The sequence below is a fragment of the Jaculus jaculus genome, chromosome 4 (assembly GCF_020740685.1).
Source record: "Jaculus jaculus isolate mJacJac1 chromosome 4, mJacJac1.mat.Y.cur, whole genome shotgun sequence".
Classification (NCBI taxonomy): Eukaryota; Metazoa; Chordata; class Mammalia; order Rodentia; family Dipodidae; genus Jaculus; species Jaculus jaculus.
This window is the reverse complement of record NC_059105.1, coordinates 13,351,145-13,373,679: the sequence shown is the minus strand read 5'-3', so window position 1 is coordinate 13,373,679 and position 22,535 is coordinate 13,351,145. Positions and strand designations below refer to the sequence as shown.

At 55.9% G+C, this 22,535-nt stretch overlaps 1 protein-coding gene across 1 annotated transcript; it reads left to right on the top strand.

The window, feature by feature from the left end:
- The first annotated feature begins 9,878 nt into the window (after positions 1-9,878).
- Positions 9,879-22,154, top strand: Slc4a3 (solute carrier family 4 member 3). The gene is made up of 23 exons (XM_004662892.2): positions 9,879-9,917; positions 10,060-10,200; positions 10,524-10,689; positions 11,271-11,548; positions 11,649-11,764; positions 12,206-12,402; positions 13,975-14,123; positions 14,254-14,434; positions 14,784-14,919; positions 15,150-15,333; positions 15,637-15,736; positions 16,282-16,466; positions 16,909-17,134; positions 17,288-17,506; positions 17,780-17,928; positions 18,111-18,305; positions 18,481-18,711; positions 19,044-19,133; positions 19,543-19,709; positions 20,261-20,514; positions 20,789-20,958; positions 21,140-21,313; positions 21,865-22,154. The coding sequence occupies exons 2-23, from the start codon at positions 10,150-10,152 to the stop codon at positions 21,940-21,942; spliced, it is 3,696 nt and encodes a 1,231-aa protein (XP_004662949.2). The 5' UTR covers positions 9,879-9,917; positions 10,060-10,149; the 3' UTR covers positions 21,943-22,154.
- Positions 22,155-22,535: the final 381 nt, after the last annotated feature.

Genomic DNA, 22,535 nt, shown 5'->3' with positions numbered 1-22,535 from the left:
TTGAACCTTGGTCCTTTAGTTTTGTAGGCAAGTGCCTTCACCAGTAAGCCATCTCTCTAGTCCTGCCCTGGATTCTTTTTTTTTTTTTTTTTTAAATATTTTATTTATCTATTTATGAGAGAGAAAGGGATGGTCATGCCAGGGCCTCTAGCCACTACATGTGAACTCCAGACACATATGCCCCCTTGTGCATCTGGCTTATGTGGGTCATGGGGAATTGAACCCTGCCCTGGATTCTTCCTTGAAGTAAATTAAAGCTTCCCCCAAATATTAATTCATTCTGAGAGTTCATGTGTAAGTCCTTTCCATCAGTGACTTTGTGATGTCTGTAAAAAGGAGCCTGTGCTGGCATGCGGGAGGTTTCCCAGCCTGTGGTCCAAAGCTGCCTTTTACCACAAGTCCCCTAGCAACTGTATCCTGCAAATCAAGGATTAGGGTCCAAAAAAGGGCAGAACAGTCTCCTGCCATTGAGGCGGATGTGCTAGGAAGTGTGAAGCTCGGAAGTTAAAAGGGAGCCTTCTGGGGGCACCTTTGTTTTCTTCAACAGTGTGAGTCCTTGTTATACAAAGGTGCTCTTTCTTTGGTAACCCAGAAGATGGGTTATCAGAGCTGAGGCCATTACAACTCCTGGAGGTGTTCAACCTGTTGGCTTTGTGCCTCACCAGGAGCAGGGCCCCAGACGGATTCACTTCCTTCCTCCATACTACTGTACCTTGAGCTAAGGTGACTGTTTTGCAGCTGTCTCTGGGCCCAAGTGTCAGGAGGCTCTTGCCTCAGGAGTTCCTGGCTGTCCCCAGAGATCAATTTGTCCAGTCAGCCTGGCCTTTCCCTTCCAGCAAGTGCTTATCGATTGGCTGGCTTCTGCCTGGCCTTGGGCTGGCAGGAAGGGCGCTCAGTGGGAGACTTGTGGCTCCTGGAAAGCAGTGGAGAGAGGATTCTCCCCTGAAACTACGCGCATGCATCTTAGAAAGGTGTGGGGAGGGGTGGACTTTGGGCTTGTGTTTGCTCAAATTTAAATCCGATGAAAGAAGTGGTGGGAGAGGAAGAGAAGGCTATGAGGTGCCTTGGAGGTTTTAAAAACTATTTTAAGTTTAACCCCTCAGAGCTGGAGAGATGGCTTAGCGGGTAAGGTGCTTGCCTGCAAAGACAAAGGACCAAGGTTCAGTTCCCCAGGACCCATGTAAGCCAGATGCACAAGGTGGCACATGCATCTGTGATTGTTTGCAGTAGCTGGAGGCCCTGGCATGCCCATCCCCCATCTCTTTCTCAAATCAATAAATAATAAAATATTTTTAAAAATTTAACCCTTCAATGTTATTGATTCAAAAATTATAGTTGAAATTTATATGAGGCTCTGGGAGTCTTGTTCAAACTGAGGGGTGTAAATACTGGTTCCTAAGGGGCAGCGGGATGCAGGCCACCTATCATATTCTCTATAGGAGATGGGACACCTGTGGGTGAGTCGTTTTCAAGAGTTATGGGTGGGCTGGAGAGATGGCTTAGCAGTTATGCCACTTGCCTGCGAAGCCTAAGGACCCAGGTTCAGTTCCACAGTACCCACTTAAGCCAGATAGATGCACATGGTGGCACATGTGTCTGAAGTTCATTTGTACTGGCTATAGGCCCTGGTGTGCCCATTCTCTCAATCTATCTCTCTCTTTCTCTCAAATAATTAATTAATATTAGTTGGGCATGGTGGCGCACACCTTTAATCCCAGCACTTGGGAGGTAGAGATAGGAGGATCACTGTGAGTTCCATGCCACCCTGAGACTACAGAATGAATTCCAGGTCAGCCTGGGCTAGAGTGAGACCCTGCCTTGAAAAACCAAACCAAACCAACAAAAAAATGAAATATTAAAACAGGTGACATGTAACATCCTTCCTTTGTCAAGGTACTGTGGTAGCTTTGCGAAACCTGCCCTGGTTGCTAGGCTGCACTTGGGACTTCGGCCGTGGTTCTGTGTGATGCTTCGCCCGCCTAGGAGGACGTGGGGTCGACTGCATGCATCTGCGAAGCTCAGTGTGCTGTGGCTGCTATAGGAAAGGACCCAGGGGATTCAGAACTCAATGATGCAGGTCTTGGCCACGAGCAAATAGCTTTCTCTTGCCTGCTCATCTATAGCCAATAACCTACTAGCTCACCAAGGGGTCAGGTGTACATGGATACTGTGCAGACCACGAGGCAATGGGCGCGTGCTGGCTCCAGAACCTGCCTGCCAGTTGCTCTGTGTTGCTTTGTCACCTAGAAGCCGAGGAATGCTCTTTGTAATAGGATGAGTGAATGCTTGCGCCTTACTGCCCACGTGTTTATGAGTGGATATCTGCCCAGTGTACCTTGGAGGGAATTCAGACACTTTTGGAGATAGCAGTGAGTCCGGGCATGGTTCTCCCCACCCTTTGGCCCATCCTTTGTCATTTGATAATTTTGGACTTAGTGACTTCTCTGTCCTCCACACAGACATTCTTCAGTTTATTAGTTACTATAATTACTTGTGCACTTGTTTTTGACTCCACAGATATTTACTGAGTTCTTCAGATGGTCATTGCTCTGTGTGTGTGGTGGGGTGGGGGGTGGAGAAAGGGCAAGGAAGAGCCAGACTCACTCCTGCTTTCTGGGAGCTTATAGTCTGGGGGAAGGCATGGAAAGGGCACCTAGAGCTGGTGATGAAGGGTGGAAGACACTGTGCAGGAGCATATTCTAATAATGACTTCTTGAAAATGGTTCTGAACTTGAGATCATCCTGCCTCAGCCTCTGAGGCCAGGCCTCACAATCATGTGCCACATGTGTTGACTAATGTCCAGTTTTTAGGATGCATTTTGTACTGGTCTGTTGTCATCGCACCATCCTCAAGGAGAAGTCAACTGCATTTACAGGTGAGGAAGCCTAAGCTTTGGTTACTAAGGTGGTTTTACACCTGTACCTTACATGTACAGAATCTGCCCTTTTCTCTAAACCACACCGCTTCTTAGGACTTAAAGAATGCCCATCCTGATTTCAGCCTCCAGTCCTTCCATATATCCCCTGGTGGCACCAACTTCCTCAGCCTGCTGACAGAATACCATCCACAACATGCAGCTGTCCACACAGACATGATCTTTCCTGATGCAGGGCCTTTCCCAGCTATTCCTTCCATGCCTGAAACCCTCTCTTCTCTTCTTGCCTCTCCTCTATTCTCTTCTCCTCTCACTTCTTCTCCAGCTCTTTCGTTCATCCTTCAGGTATTTGCCACCTGAAACTCCTTTGCTATTGGGTTTTTCCTTCATGGTCCTTGCCATGCCTCATAAATTATCTATTAGCTTGTTGTCTGTAACCTACCTAAGGGCAGGGATATTTGCAATTTTCCCACCAAATGTATACACAACACCTGGCATGTAGTAGAGAAGGAATGTGTGACTATATGAACAGGTATGCAAAGCGACCTACCCTTTCTGTCAAGGCCCTGTCTCAGGGTTGGCAGGATTCTCCGGTCTCATTTTCCTTTACGTCTTGGGAAACCCTCTCTTGGTTTGCTCCTCTCTAGCTCTGGCCAAATCCCGTATACTTCCTTTTTCTTTCCTTGAAACCTCCTTTGGCTTTGACTCTGGGTGACACAAAGGTGGAAAGGCTGGAAGGCTGTTTCTGCATTCTGTCCTATCTGTTCCTCTACACAACAAAACTGAAGCAGGTTCCTTGCTTACAAGTGACAGAGGGTGGAAGCACAGAGTCATGCTGCAAAATGCCCTACTAGGGACTGGGAGATGGCTCAGCGGACAAGGTACTTGCTTGTAACACCTGCCTACCTGAGTTCCATCCTCCCCTGCACCCACATCGGGTCGATGCTGAGTAAATCCCAACATGCCTCTGGCAGTGGGAGGTGAAGGCAGGAGAAGTTGACGTTTGCAGACCAGCTAGGTAAGCATTGGTCTCCAGTGCCAAGGGCGCCTGTCTCAAGGTGGAAGAGTACAGACACCTCCAGGCGGTCCTCTAACCTCCACACATGTGCTACCCTTTCCTCTCTCCTGCATATTCGAAGAAGAAAAACAAACACACTTCAGAAGGGCGGGTCTGGAAGGTGGATTTTGTGGGATGAAATGACAGCCAAGGATAGTGGTGATGTCGAGACGGGATTTGGGTACATGGTTTGTGAGATAAACCCCTTCGGAGTAATAACAATAGTAAACAAGAATGGCATTCACTGAGCACTGTTCTGTACCAAGTACCGAACTGGCATTTTATATCCAGCATCTCTTATCTTCAGAGCCTGGTCCCTCACTCAATGCCATCCCACCCCATTGGTAAGCATAAGATGTATGTATCATGAGCCCAGGCAATAGTAAATGACCTTGGGTGCCAAGGTCTGGTGGGCAGAGAAATAAACTAGCAAGAGTTGAGGTGACAGCATAAGCTCATTGAACCCACAACCGCTGTGTAAGGTTAGGACCAGTGCAAGTATTGGTATACTGAGGCTGGGGCATAGCCTGGTGGCAGAGCATCTGTGTAGCATGTGTGAATTCCTGGGTTCAATCCCCAGCACCACAAACAAAAATTGTAAAGTAAGAAAAACAAAAATTGGATGATTGTCCAGGGAGTGCCAGAATCTGCCCAACAGGAGGAAAAAGCCACTGTAGATCTGGCTGCACTTTGGGGGTTCGCATAGTCTGCATCTTTAATTTGACCCACGTATGTAGCTCTTGTCATCGTCAGGCAAAGCCCACTTGTGTCCTATGTACACATACCATCACTTTTTCACAGGTGAGTTATCCGAGGACCCCTCTCTCTCTGATTTGTAACAGTATGGGGAACTACCTAATATTTCCTGAACGTTCAGTATGTGCCAAGCCATCCTATGTGCTGTACACAGACACACTCATGTCATCCTCCCAACAACCCCGTGGGCACTGTCAGAGGATCTGAGTCCCAGAGATGGTAATAATTAACTTGCTTAAGGTCAAGCAGTTATCAAGTGGCCAAGCTGGGTTATGATCTCAGGCCGCTTGGCCACGGGAGACTCACACTTAATTTCTCCTTTTTATTGCCCCTAGTAGCAAAGATGCAGTCATGAAAAACTCACCTGGGAATTACAGGGGTATATTTTTGTTGCTCACAAGACTTGAGAAGTTTGGCAGCTGCATAAGGGTGTTAAGACAGGGAGATGCCTGAGACTGCATAGTGAGTTCCAGTTCCAGGTTAGCCTCTACCAGATTGAGACCCTACGTTGAAAAGCAAACAAACAAAAAAACCAACAACAAAAAACCCCAAAAAGACATGGGGGTGGGGGTGGCATGCTATGGTTCAGAGAGGCAGAGGCAAATGTGAGACATGACGCTAGAGGATCTGAGACTTGATGCCTACAATTCTTGAATTTGAAGCAAGCCACTTTATACTTTATATGCCTTGTCTTTTTTTTTTTTTTTTCCCACCTGTCAAATAGGGCCTACCTCAGAGGGTTACTGTACGGGATCAAAGTGGCTTGTGGCTTGTAAGTAGGAAAGTCCCACATAAATTTCAGGTTTAAAAAAAATGTTCCCATTGTTATCATTAAGAAATAGGGATGAGGGCTGGAGAGATGGCTTAGCAGTTAAGGCATTTGACTGAGAAGCCTGAGGATTCATGTTTGACTCTCCAGGTCCCACGTAAGCCAGATGCACAATGACGCAAGTGTGCAAGGTTGCTTATGTGCACGAGGAGGTGCATGCATCTGGAGTTTGATTATAGTGGCGGAATACCCAGGATTGCCAACATTCTCTCTCTCAAAAATGTTCAGTCTGTTGGGCTTGCCTCAAAAAAAAAAAAAAAAAAAAAGAGATGATGAGGCATGACAGCCATCACGAGAGAGGTGGGGCCCTGCTATATTAACAAAAGGGCCATTGTATCACCTCCTCTCTGCCAGCTCCCTCATGCTGGCACTACTCACGCCTGTAACTGCTCAGCCCATGACCTGGACTTGGATCCCATCCCAGCTAGGATGCCTAGTTGCAAACGCAACAGCTTTAAGCTGGAGAGGCTCTTATGAAGGAGTACAGTGAATACTGGCAGTATTGGGGGAGGAATGGAGAGCTAGGAATCATGACCAAGCCACAAGGAGAGCTTTTAGGGCAGAATCACCACCCTCACCAGGCACTGAAAACTCCGCAACTGCTGCCCTGAGAAGAATCACGTAGCTCCAGCCCATACCATGCCAACAGAGTGAGATTCCCTGGATATAACACTCACTTCTGATTTCAGGTCTTGTACCAGTGAATCTGACTGGTGGAACCCAGGTCTGTGTCTGCAATTCTAGTTGCAAGGGAATCAGGACACATGAGTTTTCATAGCTTATGCCTTGGCAAGAGAGGACTGGAAATGTGAAAAACGACCAAAACATGAGAAAGTTTTCAAGATCTAGGTGATCACAGATGACAAATGTGGCTTGGACTCCAAGACAAGGAATGATTCCAGGGAATGTCTGAGAGGAAGCCACCTTAGAGGGCTCTTGGCCCATTTGTGGGGCATCCACAGAACAGTGTGCGTGTGCAGGAATGGGTCCTGTTTCCCTGCGCAGGAGGGATGGGCTGTGGCACTGTTGCATGTACCGGGGAGTTAGCACGCAGGGTGGGAAGTTCAAGTCAGACTGGAGTGTGGGGGAAGGTGTGTGGGTAGCTGCTGCTTCAAGCTTGCCTGTTACTATCTACTGCCTCTGCCGTCACCTTTCCTGTCAACATTCGAGCACCTATGGGCTCTGAGCTGGGAGCTGATACGTAGCAGAATGCCCATCCTTATTGCATGTATGGGGCACTCTTGACCCAGTAATGAAGACCCTGTCAGAACACATGGTAAGGGACTGACAAGTGCAGATGTGCTGGAGGTAGGATGGTAAGAGATCTGCAGGCACAGTGAAAGAATGCATTATGTCAAATAGATTGAGCTGGTGGGAAACAACTGGTGGGTGTCAACCCTGTGTCTCACCCCAGAATAACAGATAAACATGGGGGTGGGGTGGGGAAATTGCTCAGTGGTTAATGTGCTTGCTTGCAAAGCCTGATGATGGCCTGAGTTCAATTTCCCGGTACCCATGTAAAACCAGATGCACAAAGTGGTGCATGCATGTGGAGTTAGTTTGCAGTGGCAAGAGCTCCCCATTCTCTTTCTCCTTGCAAATAAAAAAATATATTTAAAACAAAGATGACCATGTGCTTGCAAAGCCCCTTCCAAGAAACATTTCACTCCTTTATCCCAACAGCATAAACAACAGAGGAAGGTGGAGAGGTGTCCAAAGGATGTCCTTTGTTCCAGTAAGAAGAGGATCGTGTTCAGCACCCTGCCCTCTAGGGAACTAGTCATGTGTTCCCTCAGGGTACAGGATCCACAAAGTCCAGGATGTCAGGGCTCCCAGGTTGGCAAGACCCTCTTTAGGCTAGCTGGGAATGAAAGTTTGGCTGCTGTCTGACTATAGGCTGTGAGAGGGCCCAGTACCATGATGTAGAGGACAGATTGGAGATCAGAGATAGCCTCTTGGAATGTTCCCCACTGAGGACGGCTTCAAGGCTCTGGAAGATCCCCGAGGAAAGAAATCCTGTGGAAAGAACACTCTTTACAGACTTGGAACCAAGTTACCTGGCTCGGAGGGACAAAGGATGGGGCAGCAGGTTAGTGAACTGGGGCTGCTGTAATGAAGTACCACAGAGAGAAGTACCACAGCCTAGACAATTTACTGTCAGTTGTGAAGGTCAGAAGTCTGATATCAAGGTGTCTGCAGAGCTGGGTTCCCTCTGAAGATACTCCGGAAGTTCTCGTTCCAGGCCTCTCCCCCAGGTTCTGGAATTCCCTTGGCTGTGGCAGCATGATGCCTTTCTTCACAGGGTGATCCTTCTGTGTGCATGTGCCAAACTTTCCCTTTATAAAGACATGCCTTGTGTAAGGAAGGATCCCACTTCATTCTAGTATGGCTTCTCTCTCTCCATATATACCTATATCTATATCTATATATCTCTATCTATCTATATCTATCTATCTATCTATATTTATATCTTTATCTTGACCCAGTAATGAAGACCCTGTCAGAACACATGGTAAGGGACTGACAAGTGCAGATGTGCTGGAGGTAGGATGCTAAGAGATCTGCAGGCATATATATATAGAGATAGATAGATAGAGATATGGCCGGGCATAGTGGCATACACCTTTATATGAGGGGGGGAGAGAGAGCAAGAGAGAGAGGGAATTGGTGTGCCAGGGCTTCCAGCCACTGCAGTGAAACTCCAGATGCATGCATCCCTTTGTGTGCATGCATAACCTTGTGCATGTATGACCTTATGTGTCTGGTGTATGTGGGATCCGGGGAGTTGAACATGGATCCTTAGGCTTTGCAGGCAAGTGCCTTAACTGCTAAGCCATCTCTCCAGTCCTGGTCTTAATATTTTAAAAAATGTTTTATTTATTATTTGCAAGCAAGCACAGACAGAGGGGGGAGAGAGAGGAGAAACTTGGTATGCCAGGGTCCCCAGCTGCTGCAAATGAACTTCAGATGCATGCCCCTCTTTGTGTATGTGGCTTTACATGGGTACTGAGGGAATTGAACCTTGGTTATTAGGCTTTTCAGGCAAGCATCTTACCCACTGAGCCATCTCCCTAGCTCTGGTCTTAATATTTCCAAATACTTGCTTATTCTTCAGTTCTGGAGATTAACACTTCACATGTGAATTTTAGGGAACACAATTCAACCTATCAGATGGGCTTTGAACTTTTTTTTTTTTTTTTTTTTTTTTTGTAGCAGGGTCTCCCTCTAGCCCAGGGTAACAAGCCTTCCTCAACCTCCATGTATTCGGCTGAAATGGGAATAAACAGTCTCCCGAGATGCGGCTGGGAGTATGCACTGTTACCTAACCCAGGGTTGTGGGGGGCCCAGTGGACCCCACCTCCCCACCAGCCCCTCAAAAAGCTCTGCACAGAGGCACTCCTTGGATTGGGCAGAGAACCTGACCAAGGCAGGGTCAGAAGAGTAAAGAACATGCTCTGCTCGCTGTTCCCTCCTCTTCACGACCCTTGCTTCCACCCTCTGCAGTCCCTCAGCTCTGTCCACACTTCTCCCCACGTTTGTCCCAAGGGCCCCGGGATACGGCCTCAAGATGTTTATCAAGAGCTTTTATGGGCATGGGTTGCGCTAGGTGACTCTGGGAGGGTCAGATTGTGGTCTAGGGATTCCTTCCAAAGAGCTTTGCCTTTGGGAAGTGAGATGGGACCTCAGGGGTTGTGGGGAGGAAGGAGAGGAAAAATGTGGGAGCAGCTACAGGGTCTCAGGGTTGGATGGCACATAATTTCAGCTGCCTCTGGTTATGGGTGGGGAAACTGAGGGCCAGGAAGGAAAGGTAATTTGCCAAGGTCAAATGTTAGATGGTACTGGGCACCAGATGCCGGAGCTATGATGGGCATCGGCTATACTGGGACTGGTGGTTGCTTTCTGGCGTCTGCGATTTCAAGGCCCAACTAAGACCCGAAGGGCTTGCGTCTATGGTGGTGGTGGTGGGATCTCCTCCAGGTTTCCTGGGGGGAGGGAAGGGGGAGGTTACAGGCAAGGTGGAGGAGTGTGTTTGAGGGATTATGGGAATTTAGAGCTGTGCATCCGCCTCCCGCAAAGCGCGGGGCGTCGGGAGCAGGGGCGTGCGGGCAGGTGGGAGCCTGCGGAGAGCCGCGTGCGGGGCCGGGGCCGGCGCCGGCCGGGTGGGGTGAGTCACCGCCCGCTCCCATTGTGCGGCCGGGCGGCGGCGGCGGCGGGGCCCAGCGGGCGCGAGGAGGTGGAGCCCAGGGCTGCGGGCTCCGGCGCCTGCGTCCGCCCGGCCCCGCTCTGCGCGGCGACAGGCCGGACGCGAACCGGGCGGCCGCGCCCCGGACACCGCGCGGGGAGGGACATGGGGCGCGGCGGAGGCTCGCCTGGGTCCCGCAGGCTCCGGAGCCCCGAGGTACCGCGGGGCGGGGCGGGGCGGGGCGCCGGGCTGACCCGGACGTGGCGGGGTAGAAGAAGTGGAGGGGGGGGGGATGCAGCTCTGGGAGGAAGGGGACCCGAACGCGTGGGTCCTGACCCTGCCCTGCACCCCCCCCCAGGTCTCCCCGCGAGGTCCCCGCGCTGTCCCCTTCTCTGCGGGAGCTCAGGTCTCTTAGTGAGCGAGAGACTTGCAAGCCTCCAGCCTAACCATGGCCAACGGGGTGACGCCACCGCCCGGGGGCGCCTCACCCCTACCCCAGGTGACTGACGCGCGGGGACGGCAGAGGAGGGGCGGGGCGTCCTCTGCCTGACCCTGGGACCCCCACCCCCACCCAGGGATGGAGATGGGCTGGTCGTATGCAGAAAGAGGGGTGGGGGGGGGCGTTTTAGATATTTTGCGACTTCTCCCAAGGCCTCAGGAGCCCGCATGGAGGGTGGTTTCTGGGTGTGAGTGTCAGGAGGGAGGGTTGAAGATGGAGCCTGCTGTTTGTTCTCCTCCCACTAGGGCTTGGACTTGGGATTGGTGGTGGTGGTGGGGTGTACGTGAGCCAGGGGACCTTAGGAGAGGCTGTCTGGCCTACAGGTCCGGGTGCCCTTGGAGGAGCCTCCTCTGAGTCCAGACTTAGAGGAGGAGGAAGATGACTTGGGCAAGACCTTGGCTGTGAGAAGGTTTGGGGACCTTATCAGCAAACCTCCAGCCTGGGACCAGGAGAAGCCCAGCCGCAGTTACAGCGAGCGGGACTTTGAGTGTGGGTAGCCTGGGGACCCCCTAGGTGCGGCCACCTTCACCATCATCACCTCCATCGCCACCATCACTGCGCTCACCTCCGGCTTGATCACCCAGTGCCATCCTGTGCTGGACACTGCTGGGCCACCATACCATGTTAAGTCATCCTGCCTCCCTCACCATGCCTGTGTACCTGCCAGGGGAGCTGGGTCCCCTACCAGGGCAGATGTAGGGAGATGACCCCAAGGCCTTCCTCACTAGTGACCTTGATTGTCCCCTGTGGCCCTGTTCACTACTCTTTCTTCTCTGCCACATCCCCTGTTTTGTCCCCCCTCACCCAGCTCCTCTTTCTTGCTGTATCACATCCCTCCAAGCCCCCTTTTTGTGGCTTTCCTTCCCCCGTTACTCCCGTCCCCTCTCCGCCAGGCCTCACCAAGGACAGAAGCATGGACACAAGTGTTGGGGGTGGGGGAGTCTGGCTGTGGAGGAAGGACCAAGGCGCTCTTGTTTGAGGTCTTGAACTAGAAGAAGGCGTTTGTCCCTTGGGTGGGAAGGGGCCCCTCTCTGCCTCAGGGGCCTCAACCGGCTCTCCTGCACCCCCAGTTCACCGGCACACGTCCCACCACACCCACCACCCGCTCTCGGCTCGCCTGCCTCCACCCCACAAGCTGCGGCGACTGCCCCCCGCCTCCACCCGGCACACCAGGAGGAAGAAGAAGAAGGAGAAAACCTCCGCTCCCCCCTCGGAGGGGACACCCCCCATTCAGGAGGAGGGGGGAGCTGGAGCAGAGGAGGAGGAAGAAGAGGAGGAGGAAGAAGAAGGGGATTCTGAGGCAGAACCTGTGGAGCCTCCACCCTCAGGGCCTCCACAGAAAGCAAAGGTAAGGCCTGCCCATCGGAGGAAGGGTGGCCGGCCCAAGGGGTGCAGAGGCAGCGCAAGATGCAGCCAGGGTACGTCTGTCTGTGTTCACGTGTCTGCAGTTCTCCATTGGAAGTGATGAGGACGACAGCCCAGGCCTCTCCAGCAGGGCTGCCTGCACCAAAGCCCTGCCCTCTGTGGGCCTGCACTCTGACCAGAGCCCTCAGCGGTTGGGCAGGTACTCCGGCCCCAAGCCCCTGACCCCAGCCCTCACTCGGCAGGACCCAGCCCAGCCTAGCCTAGAACAGTTGGTCCAAACTCCTGACCATCACTTTTGTCCTGATCCCGAAATGCGTCCCCAGGTGTGACCTGGAGAGCAGGGGAGGCAGGGGGAGCCTTGTCTGTCTTCATAGTTTACGAAGGGAAGAAAGCAAGAGAGCAAGAGAAAACAGGGAAGCTCAGTCAGAGAGAATCAAGAGGTCAAGCGTGCTGCAGGCCCCATGTGTTGGGGTGAAAAGGATGGGGGTGCAGGAGTAAGGCAAGCCAGGGTTAGGCATGTTGGGGAGGGGTGTGTTGTGTCTTGGGCCCAGGTGCCCACTCCAGGACCCCATGTGGGGGAAGGTACCAGAGCCCATAGTCTCTCTCCAACAAGTCCAAGGCCGATGTATTGTCTCCTCAGCTCCCCCAGTCCCCGGGCCCGGGCCTCTCGAGTCACTGCAGAGAAGAGTCGGCCCTGGAGTCCATCAGCCAGCTATGACCTGCGGGAGCGACTGTGCCCGGGCAGTGCCCTGGGCAACCCAGGCCCAGAGCAGCGGGTCCCCACGGATGAGGCAGAGGCCCAGATGTTGGGCTCTGCTGACCTGGATGACATGAAGAGTGAGTGAGACCCTGTAGCAATCCCCAGCTTCCTGGGGACTCCAAGAAGCCCTTCGTTCTTCCTGACCCCGGGCTCAGAAACCTTGCGCAGTGTCCTTGTGGAGGGACCCTGGCCGTGTCAGGGAGCTCACCGCCTCCCCAAGCCACCTCTCTCTGATCGACAGAACTGAGGTTTCCGTTGGTTGCACCTCTGGTCCCCACTCCGTTCACCTTAACCGAGTTGCCTGTAGCCTAAGACAGCCTTCTTTCTCCCCACGTGCAGTTTGAGAATGTCACTGACCTCCCCCGAGGCCGCAGCAAACTTTTCATCTTGCTCTTTATTCCCTGCCCCACCTGCTCGGAGGCGGAGGGCCGAGCCATACTGCTAGGCCTCTGCTTCTCCCTGGGCCAGGAACCACAGCTGCCCTCACTCCTTCCCACCACCCTCGGCCTAGCCTGGCTGTGATCTCGGCACATTCCTTCCATCTTATCAGTGCCTGGCTTCAGTGCCACCTGTCATCACCCACGAGGCTCTGTGCCCAGGCCAGGGGCATCACTGGTCCCCCTCCCTTCTCCTCCTGAGAACCACGGGGTGTGTGGGGGGGAGGAGGAGGGCTTTGAGCTCAATACGTCATGGAAAGTTGCCAGGGCCTGAGGACAGGGACAGGAACAATCCGATGGCAGCAGTAGCAGTGGCAGCAGGATTGGGGGGGCATGGGAAGGGCGTGTTTACACACCCAGGGTGGGAGCTGGTAGTAGCGGCCAGCAGGCTGGGGGACGAGGAGTTGAGGACAGGAGGTGTCGCTACCTCCGGCTCTGTGTGGACAGAGACCACTGCTGCGGGGGTTTGGCAGAGCCAGTGCTCTGGGGGAGAGCAGGCACTGAGGCCTTGGCCACTAGGGGAATGACGAGCCCACTGGACAAGGTCATGGAGCCCAATGGGACGCTGGGTCCTGGGCCCCGGGACGCTGAGGAGCGGGGCCCTGGGAGGAATCCAGCCCCCGGCCCTGGCGACTCGCCGGCTTCGGAGGACTTAGAGATGCTTGTGCTGGACTTTGAGGACTGTGGCCCATGGGATCCCATCAGTGGCCAGCCGAGCCCCCTGACAGGGGCAGCAGCCCGTGAGTAACTGGCCGGCTGGCCTTTCCCCCAGCTGCTTGCTTGGACAGGGCGGCAGGCGGGGTAGGCAGCCCCACCCGAGCCTGTCAAGATGGGCACCCATGGGATGGGGTCGTGGATGCCAATGGGGGATCATGGAAATATTGGGGGGCTTAGTGCCTAGGGACTGCTGTCAGGCAAGGCGCCCCCCTCAGGGAGGGGCAGTGACCATGGCAAGGGCTCAGAGATCCTGCTGGGGCTGAGGACTGAGTTGAGGATCTGTCTTTTGTGTTGTGACTTGGCCCGTGGTCCCCTGTGGCTTTGTGTCTGCCTCTCTCCCAAGGGTCCGTCTTCATGTCGTGGCCACCTTGGATTATGTGGTCTCTGATTCTTGTCAGGCAGATGGGGCGGACAGAGCAGGGAGCCCGGAGCGGGTGGGCCGTGACTCCCACCCAGAGCTGAGTCCCTGGACTCCCAAGCCCACCTTTTCCACAGGTCACCGGCTGGAGGACAACCCCGGGGTGAGGCGGCATTTAGTGAAGAAACCGTCCCGGACACAGGGCGGGAGGGGCAGCCCCAGTGGCCTGGCCCCCATCCTGCGCAGGAAGAAGAAGAAGAAGAAGCTGGACCGGAGACCTCACGAGGTACGGAACCCCCAGGATGTTAGCCTGTGGGCCCCCCTCCCCTCCTCCTGTGCTGAAGTTCCCATGCTAGGGGCCCCGCCCGGCAGTGCCCAGACCCCCGCCCAGACCCCCGCCGCGGTGTCCACCGCAGGTGTTCGTGGAGCTGAACGAGCTGATGCTGGACCGCAGCCAGGAGCCCCACTGGCGGGAGACGGCCCGCTGGATCAAGTTCGAGGAGGACGTGGAGGAGGAGACGGAGCGCTGGGGGAAGCCCCATGTTGCCTCGCTCTCCTTCCGAAGCCTGCTGGAGCTCCGCAGGACCATCGCCCAGGGTAGGGCTCAGGGTGGTCTAGCCCACCTGCCTTCCTCTGCAGCTCTTCCTGTGCCAGGCTGCCCGGTGCCCTGTGACTGCTCCCAGGAGCTCTGAGGGGCAGGGCTGTAGAACCTGGCGCATAGTAGGCCTCACAGCCATTCAGGCCTTAAGCCATGACTCCCCTTGCTTGGCGAGGAGAGGCCTACACCCCTCCTGTGCTTCGTTTCCACCCACTTCTCCTCTGCTGCCTGTATATTGGGGTGTACGGATACTCAGCTTACCTGGCCCATTTGTCTGGTCTTAGGGAGGAGAGCACTGGGGTGGGTCTCCTGTGTGGCAGGACGGCTCCTCTTCTGACTGTGTCCTAGGAGCGGCTCTCCTGGACCTGGAGCAGACCACCCTGCCAGGCATTGCCCACCTTGTGGTGGAGACCATGATTGTGTCTGACCAGATCCGGCCCGAAGACAGGGCCAGCGTCCTGCGAACTCTGCTCCTGAAACACAGGTGTGCGTGGGGGGCACCTGGGAGGGCTCAGCCCACTTTAAGTGGCCTTCTAGAAGCATGGCATCTTCTGGGGGCTCTCAGCCTGTTCTGGATGATTGACTGAAGGTGGTGGGGAGCTCATTCCCCTTCCGCCTTGCTACAGTCCCGACTAGCACCTGTACTGCATAGAAGGGTTGGAGGCTGTAAGCTTCCACCTCTCACCTCCTAACCGGCCTGGCCTCGTTCTCCAGCCATCCCAATGACGATAAGGACAGTGGCTTCTTCCCCCGAAATCCATCAAGCTCCAGTGTGAACTCCGTCCTGGGGAATCACCACCCAACCCCCAGCCATGGCCCTGATGGCACCGTGCCCACCATAGCCGATGACCTCGGGGAACCAGCCCCATTGTGGCCTCACGATCCTGACGCCAAGGAGGTCAGTAACTTTGCTCTGCCCTGGGCCTGGGGACTGATTTGAGATGGGAAGGTTGGCTGGCGGGCAGTTTGCCAGTCATGCAGGGGACATGCATCCATGAGGGTTGCTTGTGCAAGAGACGGACTTCCGTGTGGTGCTGGGGCAGGCCTAAGGGAGCCATTCAGCAGAAAGGACTGAGGTGGTTTGGGGTGCGTGCTGGACAAGGAGGAAGCAGGACCCAGAGCCAGGTCTGGGGCGGTGGGGGGAGGGCCTGCCACGACGTCCGGGCGGGGTGCCAGCCCTATTCCAGCTATGCGTCCTCAGAAGCCCCTCCACGTGCCCGGGGGAGACGTTCGCCGGGGGAAAAGCCTGAGGCTCTTGGAGAAGATTCCTGAAGATGCGGAGGCCACCGTCGTGCTCGTGGGTGAGGAGGGCCGAGTGTCGGGGGCAGGGTCCGCAGGCTGTGTGCCTCCCGGCTTGTCTTCACCTCCGGCTGGAGGCTGTCACCCCCAGCTCGCTCTGCCCGCACTTCCGTTTTGGAGTGCAGCCCGTTTCTGTATCGCCGTGGTGAGGTTAGAGAAGAGCAACCCTAGTCGGGTGTGGTGGCACACACCTTTAATCCCAGCCCTTGGCAGGCAGAGGTTAGGAAGATCACTGTGAGTTTGAGACCAGCCTGGAATAGACAACAGAGTAAATTCTAGTTTAGCCTGGGGTAGAGTAAGAGCCTACCTCAAAAGTCCCTCCCCCTTCTCCCCCCCAAACAAGAGGACAAAGCAAACCTGAATACCCTTGATTTCCACCTATCCATGGATCCAAACACTCCAGTGACTTGGGCCCTTGTAGATTACAGGGGGAGGGGTTCTTTGCAGTGGCAGCCTGCTCACTGGACATGAAGCTCGGATCTTCGTTCTAGGGCCTGCCTTGACTGTTCCCTTTTGTCCGTCACCCTGTGCCTTCCTCTTCCTCCAGGCTGCGTGCCTTTCCTGGAGCAGCCAGCGGCAGCCTTTGTGCGACTGAGTGAGGCCGTGCTCTTGGAGTCGGTGCTGGAGGTCCCGGTGCCTGTCCGCTTCCTCTTTGTGATGCTGGGGCCCACCCACACCAGCACCGACTATCACGAGCTTGGGCGCTCCATCGCCACCCTCATGTCTGACAAGGTGGGCCCCGTGCCCTGGGCTTGGGTCCTGCCTGCTCTCTGGCCCTCTTACTGCCTTGGAGTGAGGTTCTACGGGGCTGCTGCCCCAAGGGGGAAAGCAGAACCCTGGGCTTGGGTATGGCAGAGGGTGGTGACAAGGCATGGCCAGAGCTCGACTCCAACACCTTAGATGTAGCAGGAGATGGGAACAGGAGGGCCAGGGGTGCTGGCCACGACTGGCCTTGAACAGGAGGGGCCCTTAGCTGGGGGTGATGGTTAGAACATTTGTCAGTGTGCAGGGTGTGGGCACTGCCTGGTCAGAGTGGCTCTGGAGTCCCCTCCCCGGTATTGCTGGATTAGACCACTTTATGTGGCCTATCCGTCCTGCCTGCTCCGTGACCCACCGCTGCCTTCCTGAAGCCCTTCCCCCGGGCCTAGTCCTGAGGTACGTGTCCCCTCTGTAGCTGTTTCACGAGGCTGCCTACCAGGCAGATGACCGTCAGGACCTGCTGGGAGCCATCAGCGAGTTCCTGGATGGCAGCATTGTGATCCCCCCGTCCGAGGTGGAGGGCCGTGACCTGCTGCGCTCAGTGGCCGCCTTCCAGCGGGAGCTGCTGAGGAAGCGACGGGAGCGAGAGCAGACCAAGGTGGAGATGACCACGCGGGCGGGCTACGCAGCCCCTGGCAAAGGTCAGACCCCAGCCCTGTCCCCGTGCCCTGAGTCCTCTGTGTCCCCTGGCCCTTCCGTCCCTGGCCCCAAGTCCTAAGGGTGGAGCTGCGTTGGGGCTCCGAGCAAGAGGGCGCATTCTTCCAGCAGCCCTTTGTCTCTCCTCCACCCCCCAGGGTTATCTTTGGAGATAGGAGGCTCTGAGGTGACCCCTGAAGATGATCCCCTGCGGCGGACAGGCTCGGTGTTTGGGGGGCTGGTGCGGGATGTGAAGCGCCGGTACCCGCACTACCCCAGTGACCTGCGGGACGCCATGCACTCCCAGTGTGTGGCTGCCGTTCTCTTCATCTACTTCGCCGCCCTCAGCCCCGCCATCACCTTCGGGGGGCTGCTAGGTGAGCCTCCCAGGATCCCTGTGGGGCCCAATGTCACCCGCTGGGTTTCTCAGGCGGGGTGTCCCAGGTGCGACATTATCTCGGGAGACTGATGACCAGAGAGAGGGGCTAGGGAAGCCGTGAGCCCATTGAGACTGTGGGCGATCCTCTGCCGGTCACTCTAGGGGCTGCTTTTCTCCTGCTCAGGACCCCAGTTTAGGATGAGCTAGATGAGGAAGGGGAGAGGCAGAGCCAGGCTAGGGACCCCCCCCTACTGACGCCCGGCTGCCACAGGAGAGAAGACCGAAGGACTGATGGGCGTGTCGGAGCTGATCGTTTCCACGGCCGTGCTCGGAGTTCTCTTCTCCCTGTTGGGGGCCCAGCCACTGCTTGTGGTGGGCTTCTCTGGGCCTCTGCTTGTTTTTGAAGAAGCCTTCTTCAAGGTAAAGCCCCCCTTGCCCTGGGGAATTGTCCCACCCCTTCCTCCTGCCCTGTGTCCTTCCTCCAGGCGACTCAGTCCTTTGACTCAGTCTTCTCCCTAGAATCCAGCCCTGCCCGTCCTATAGGCACTGATTTCCAGAGCGATCTCCCGCCTGTGACTAACCACCCTCCATGCTGCCCCTAGTTCTGCCGAGCCCAGGACTTGGAGTACCTCACCGGCCGGGTGTGGGTGGGCCTCTGGCTGGTGGTCTTCGTGCTTGCCCTGGTGGCCGCTGAGGGCAGCTTCCTCGTCCGCTACATCTCGCCCTTCACCCAGGAGATCTTTGCTTTCCTCATCTCGCTCATTTTCATCTATGAGACCTTTTACAAGCTCTACAAGGTGGCGATCCCCAGAGGGTGGGTGTAGATGGGGCAAGTGCAGTGTTCTAGGGGGGCATGGGGCCTGCTGGGGGCAAAGGGGCAGGGAGAGGGGTTCCGTTGGGGTTGGGTGGTTGGAGATTGGGTACAGGCTGTCACCTGGCAGGAGTGACAAGCTAGTCTTGTTTCCTGCACAGGTGTTCACAGAGCACCCTTTACTGCCATTCTACCCCCCGGAAGGGGCCCCGGAGGGAGCTCTAGAAGCTGGCCTGGAGTTGAACAGCAGTGCCCTGCCCCCCACGGAGGGACCCCCAGGCCCCAGGAACCAGCCCAATACTGCTCTGCTGTCCCTCATCCTCATGCTGGGGACGTTCCTCATCGCCTTCTTCCTGCGCAAGTTCAGGAACAGCCGCTTCCTGGGGGGCAAGGCACGTGGTCCCCATAGATCCCTGTGGTCACTGCCAGGCTCAGCTTCTGAGAGGGGCTGAATCCCATCCTCTCGTGCCAACCAAGTCGGGAAAGGCCCTCTACCCTTCTCGGCTTCCTCCTCCTCGCCCTCATTCTGCCGTTTCCTTCGAGCACAGTTGAGATGGGCGCCTGACAGGCGGCTTGGCACCGAGGGGAGGAGCCTAAAGGGATAGTAGGAGGCGTCTTTTGGGACTCCGTTGGGGATTGGGTGCAGCCTTCAGCTCGGCCCCAGGAAGGGCCCAGGGTCTCCGTGGTCCTCACGTAGCCTGTGCTTCTGCCGTGCCCCCTGCAGGCTCGCCGCATCATCGGGGATTTTGGCATCCCCATCTCCATTCTGGTGATGGTCCTCGTGGACTACTCCATCACAGACACCTACACGCAGGTGAGTGGGCTGGGCCATGTCCTCCGTTGTCCTTGTGGTCCCCATGGGCTGGACCACATCCGGGATGGCAGTGGCCTTGAGGATATGAGCCAGGTGTGATCCCAAAGGGGCGATTGGTGGGGGGGGGGGGCAGAATCCAGAGGAGCAAGTGTGGACTGGGACAGGGTGCCAGGTCTCCCCCACAACAGGTCTTCTCGGGGCTCTGGAGCTCAGGGCAAAGGCATTCTGTTCCCTGTCTTGTGGCCAGCCCCTGGAGGGACAGTGATTTTGGAGAATGGAAATGAGTTGTTGCCCGGCTCCTTAGAGTTCTGGTGCCGAGGGCTCGGTGTGTGGTTGGGAACAGCTGCAGCGTGGGCCTCTTGCATGGGAGGCCGTGTCCCTGCCCTCCACCCTCCTTCCTGTCATGCAGAAGCTGACGGTGCCTACAGGGCTCTCGGTGACCTCCCCCGATAAGCGCACATGGTTCATCCCGCCCCTGGGCAGTGCCCGCCCCTTCCCACCCTGGATGATGGTGGCAGCTGCTGTGCCTGCCCTCCTGGTCCTCATCCTGATATTCATGGAGACCCAGATCACCGCGTGAGAGGGCCGGGCCGGGGAGAGGAGGTGGAGGGATCGGCCTTAGCCGGGGCCGGTGGCATGGCTTCATTCAGGGTTGAGTCAGGTCCATCTGCCGGTCTGGGCTGCTGGGTGGTAGGCCTTGAAGAGAGAGTCCGTCCAGACCTCGCAGGGGTGAGAAGGAGGTGGGGGGTGGACACAGAGCAAGACATGGGCCTGTGCACAGTTTTCCCGGATGGTTTGACATGATGCCCAGCTCCTGCCACCACCCCTGGCAGGGTGGTACTTAACACTGGTGGGATGTCCTTGCAGCCAGTGATGCTCACGTGCATCTCATTTTGGTTCAACCAAAATAACATGGTGTGATCTGGCATCTGGCTTTTGTGGTGTTTTAAACGTTCTCAGTATAAGACTTTGGCTCACATTTGCAGCAATGTGAGAACTTCAGTTTGGGAACCTGAGAAAGGAAGCTGGCAGGTCCGGGCAGAGCTGTGGGCTGAACATACACCCCCGGTCCTGTGTGCGCTGTGCCTGCCTGCCAGCCCCTGCGCCCTGTCCCCGTCCCTCCACAGGCTCATCGTCAGCCAGAAGGCACGGAGGCTGCTCAAGGGCTCCGGCTTCCACCTGGACCTGTTGCTCATTGGCTCCCTGGGTGGCCTCTGTGGGCTGTTTGGATTGCCCTGGCTCACAGCTGCCACCGTCCGCTCCGTCACCCACGTCAATGCTCTGACCGTGATGCGTACCGCCATTGCGCCCGGTGACAAGCCCCAGATCCAGGAGGTGCGGGAGCAGCGGGTCACCGGGGTGCTCATCGCCAGCCTTGTGGGTGAGAGCCGGGCCTCTCCACAAACCCGCTTTCTTGGGCCTTCCTGTTTCAGGGTCCACCCCACTCCCTCCTCTGCATCTGCAGATATACCATGCCTAGCCTTTGGGACCCCAGCCTTCCTGCTGACACCAGGAGCCCTTCTTCCCTTTGGTCCTGCTCCATCTCCTGCGGCCTAGCTGATTGGTCAGAGGGCTCATGTCACCTTACCCAGGCCTCTGTCCTCACGGGAGGGCTATCCCTGAGGGGTCATGTAGATCCGTGTCACCTCTTCCAGGCCTGTCCATTGTCATGGGGGCTGTGCTGCGCCGGATCCCGTTGGCTGTGCTCTTTGGAATTTTCCTGTACATGGGTGTCACCTCACTGTCTGGTATCCAGTTGTCCCAGCGCCTGTTGCTCATCTTCATGCCAGCAAAGCACCACCCTGAGCAGCCCTACGTGACCAAGGTCAGGCCAGGACTCATGGAGTAGGGGGTAGGGGAAGGGACTAGCAGAAAGCCCAGAGGGACCTCAGGGCCAGAGGTGGACAAGGGGGAGAGAGATAAGTTGGAGCTTGGGGACTCCTGTCCCCTGAGGTCTGGGCAGGACAGCCTGGCCGCCGGCTAGTGAGGCTGACTCTGCTCCCCAGGTGAAGACATGGCGGATGCATCTGTTCACCTGCATCCAGCTGGGCTGCATTGCTCTGCTCTGGGTGGTCAAGTCCACAGCGGCCTCCCTGGCCTTTCCCTTCCTGCTGCTGCTCACAGTGCCTCTGAGGCGTTGCCTTCTGCCCCGGCTCTTCCAGGACAGGGAGCTGCAGGCGGTAAGGGATGGTAGTTTGGGATGGCAGGATGAGGGCAGTCACGCTGCGGTTAGATACCCGTCTTCCAGTCTGTGCCCAGCTGTCTGCTGGATTTTGTGAATGTGGGCAAGTTAGTGAACCTTAGTTGAGCCCACCATATACACTGTGGATAAAATAAATACTCACTGAGGGAAAGAACGTAATGTAACGGTTTGGTGCACGGTTGTGCGTGTCGTGTGTACCCAGCTGAGGAACATGTGATACAGAAAACTGTCCTGATCATGTCAGCTAGAGGAGGGGACATCTTCCATGGCAAACGTGGTGTCCTGAGGTACCGCAGGAACGAGGGAGAACCATGAGAGAGAACTTCTGTGCCATGGGTCAGCTGCTGTATTTGTCTTTTTCAGAGGTTCTGGGTAATCTAGGGGTGAGGGTCTTGGCCAAGGGAAATGCTTTAAGCTGGGGTTACAGTCCCTGGGAGCAGGAGGAGCTATTGCTTAGAGGAGGATGCAGCGCCCAGGAAGGGACGAGTCCGTCCCCTCCCTGCTTCAGCCCTGTGTCCCCCTCTGCAGCTGGACTCAGAAGATGCCCAGCCGAACTTCGACGAGGATGGTCAGGATGAATACAACGAGCTGCATATGCCTGTGTGACCCTCGGGGTGGCGCCCCCTCAGAGACCCCACCTTGGCGACTCACAGACCCCAGGACTCCAGTGGCAGGGCCAGGTGCTCTTCACCGTCCAGAGGTGTGCCTGGAGCCGCTGCCCGGGCCAGGCTAGCAGCCCCCCGCCGACTTTGGCTGCAGCCTTTCACACAGCAGACGGCGCAGGCTTTGAGCTCATTATTACACACTCCTGGTTTTGTGTCCGCCTCACTTTCTTGGTGCCACCTCTGGTTTTCCAGGTCACACTTACCCATCTGGAATCAGAACTGAAAGGATCTCATGATTGGGGTCATCAAAATTCAGAGAGCTTTGAGCCAAGGACAGAGAGAGGCTTGGGGAGGAGGGAGGAGAACGAAGACTAGAGAAAAGGCTAAAACTGGGCCTTATCATCCCCTTCTTATCCCTAAGTACAGCCGAGGAGCAGGCGGCTCAAGGTCTGTTCAAGGTCACCTGCGATTAATCCAGTCCCTGCTTAGAAACCAGGAGGATGGGGAGGGGAGACAATTGTCATTTACTCTCCTTTAGTCACTAGGGAAATCATGGGGTCTCCCGGAGCTGTGGGGCTGCAGAGGAGAATGGAA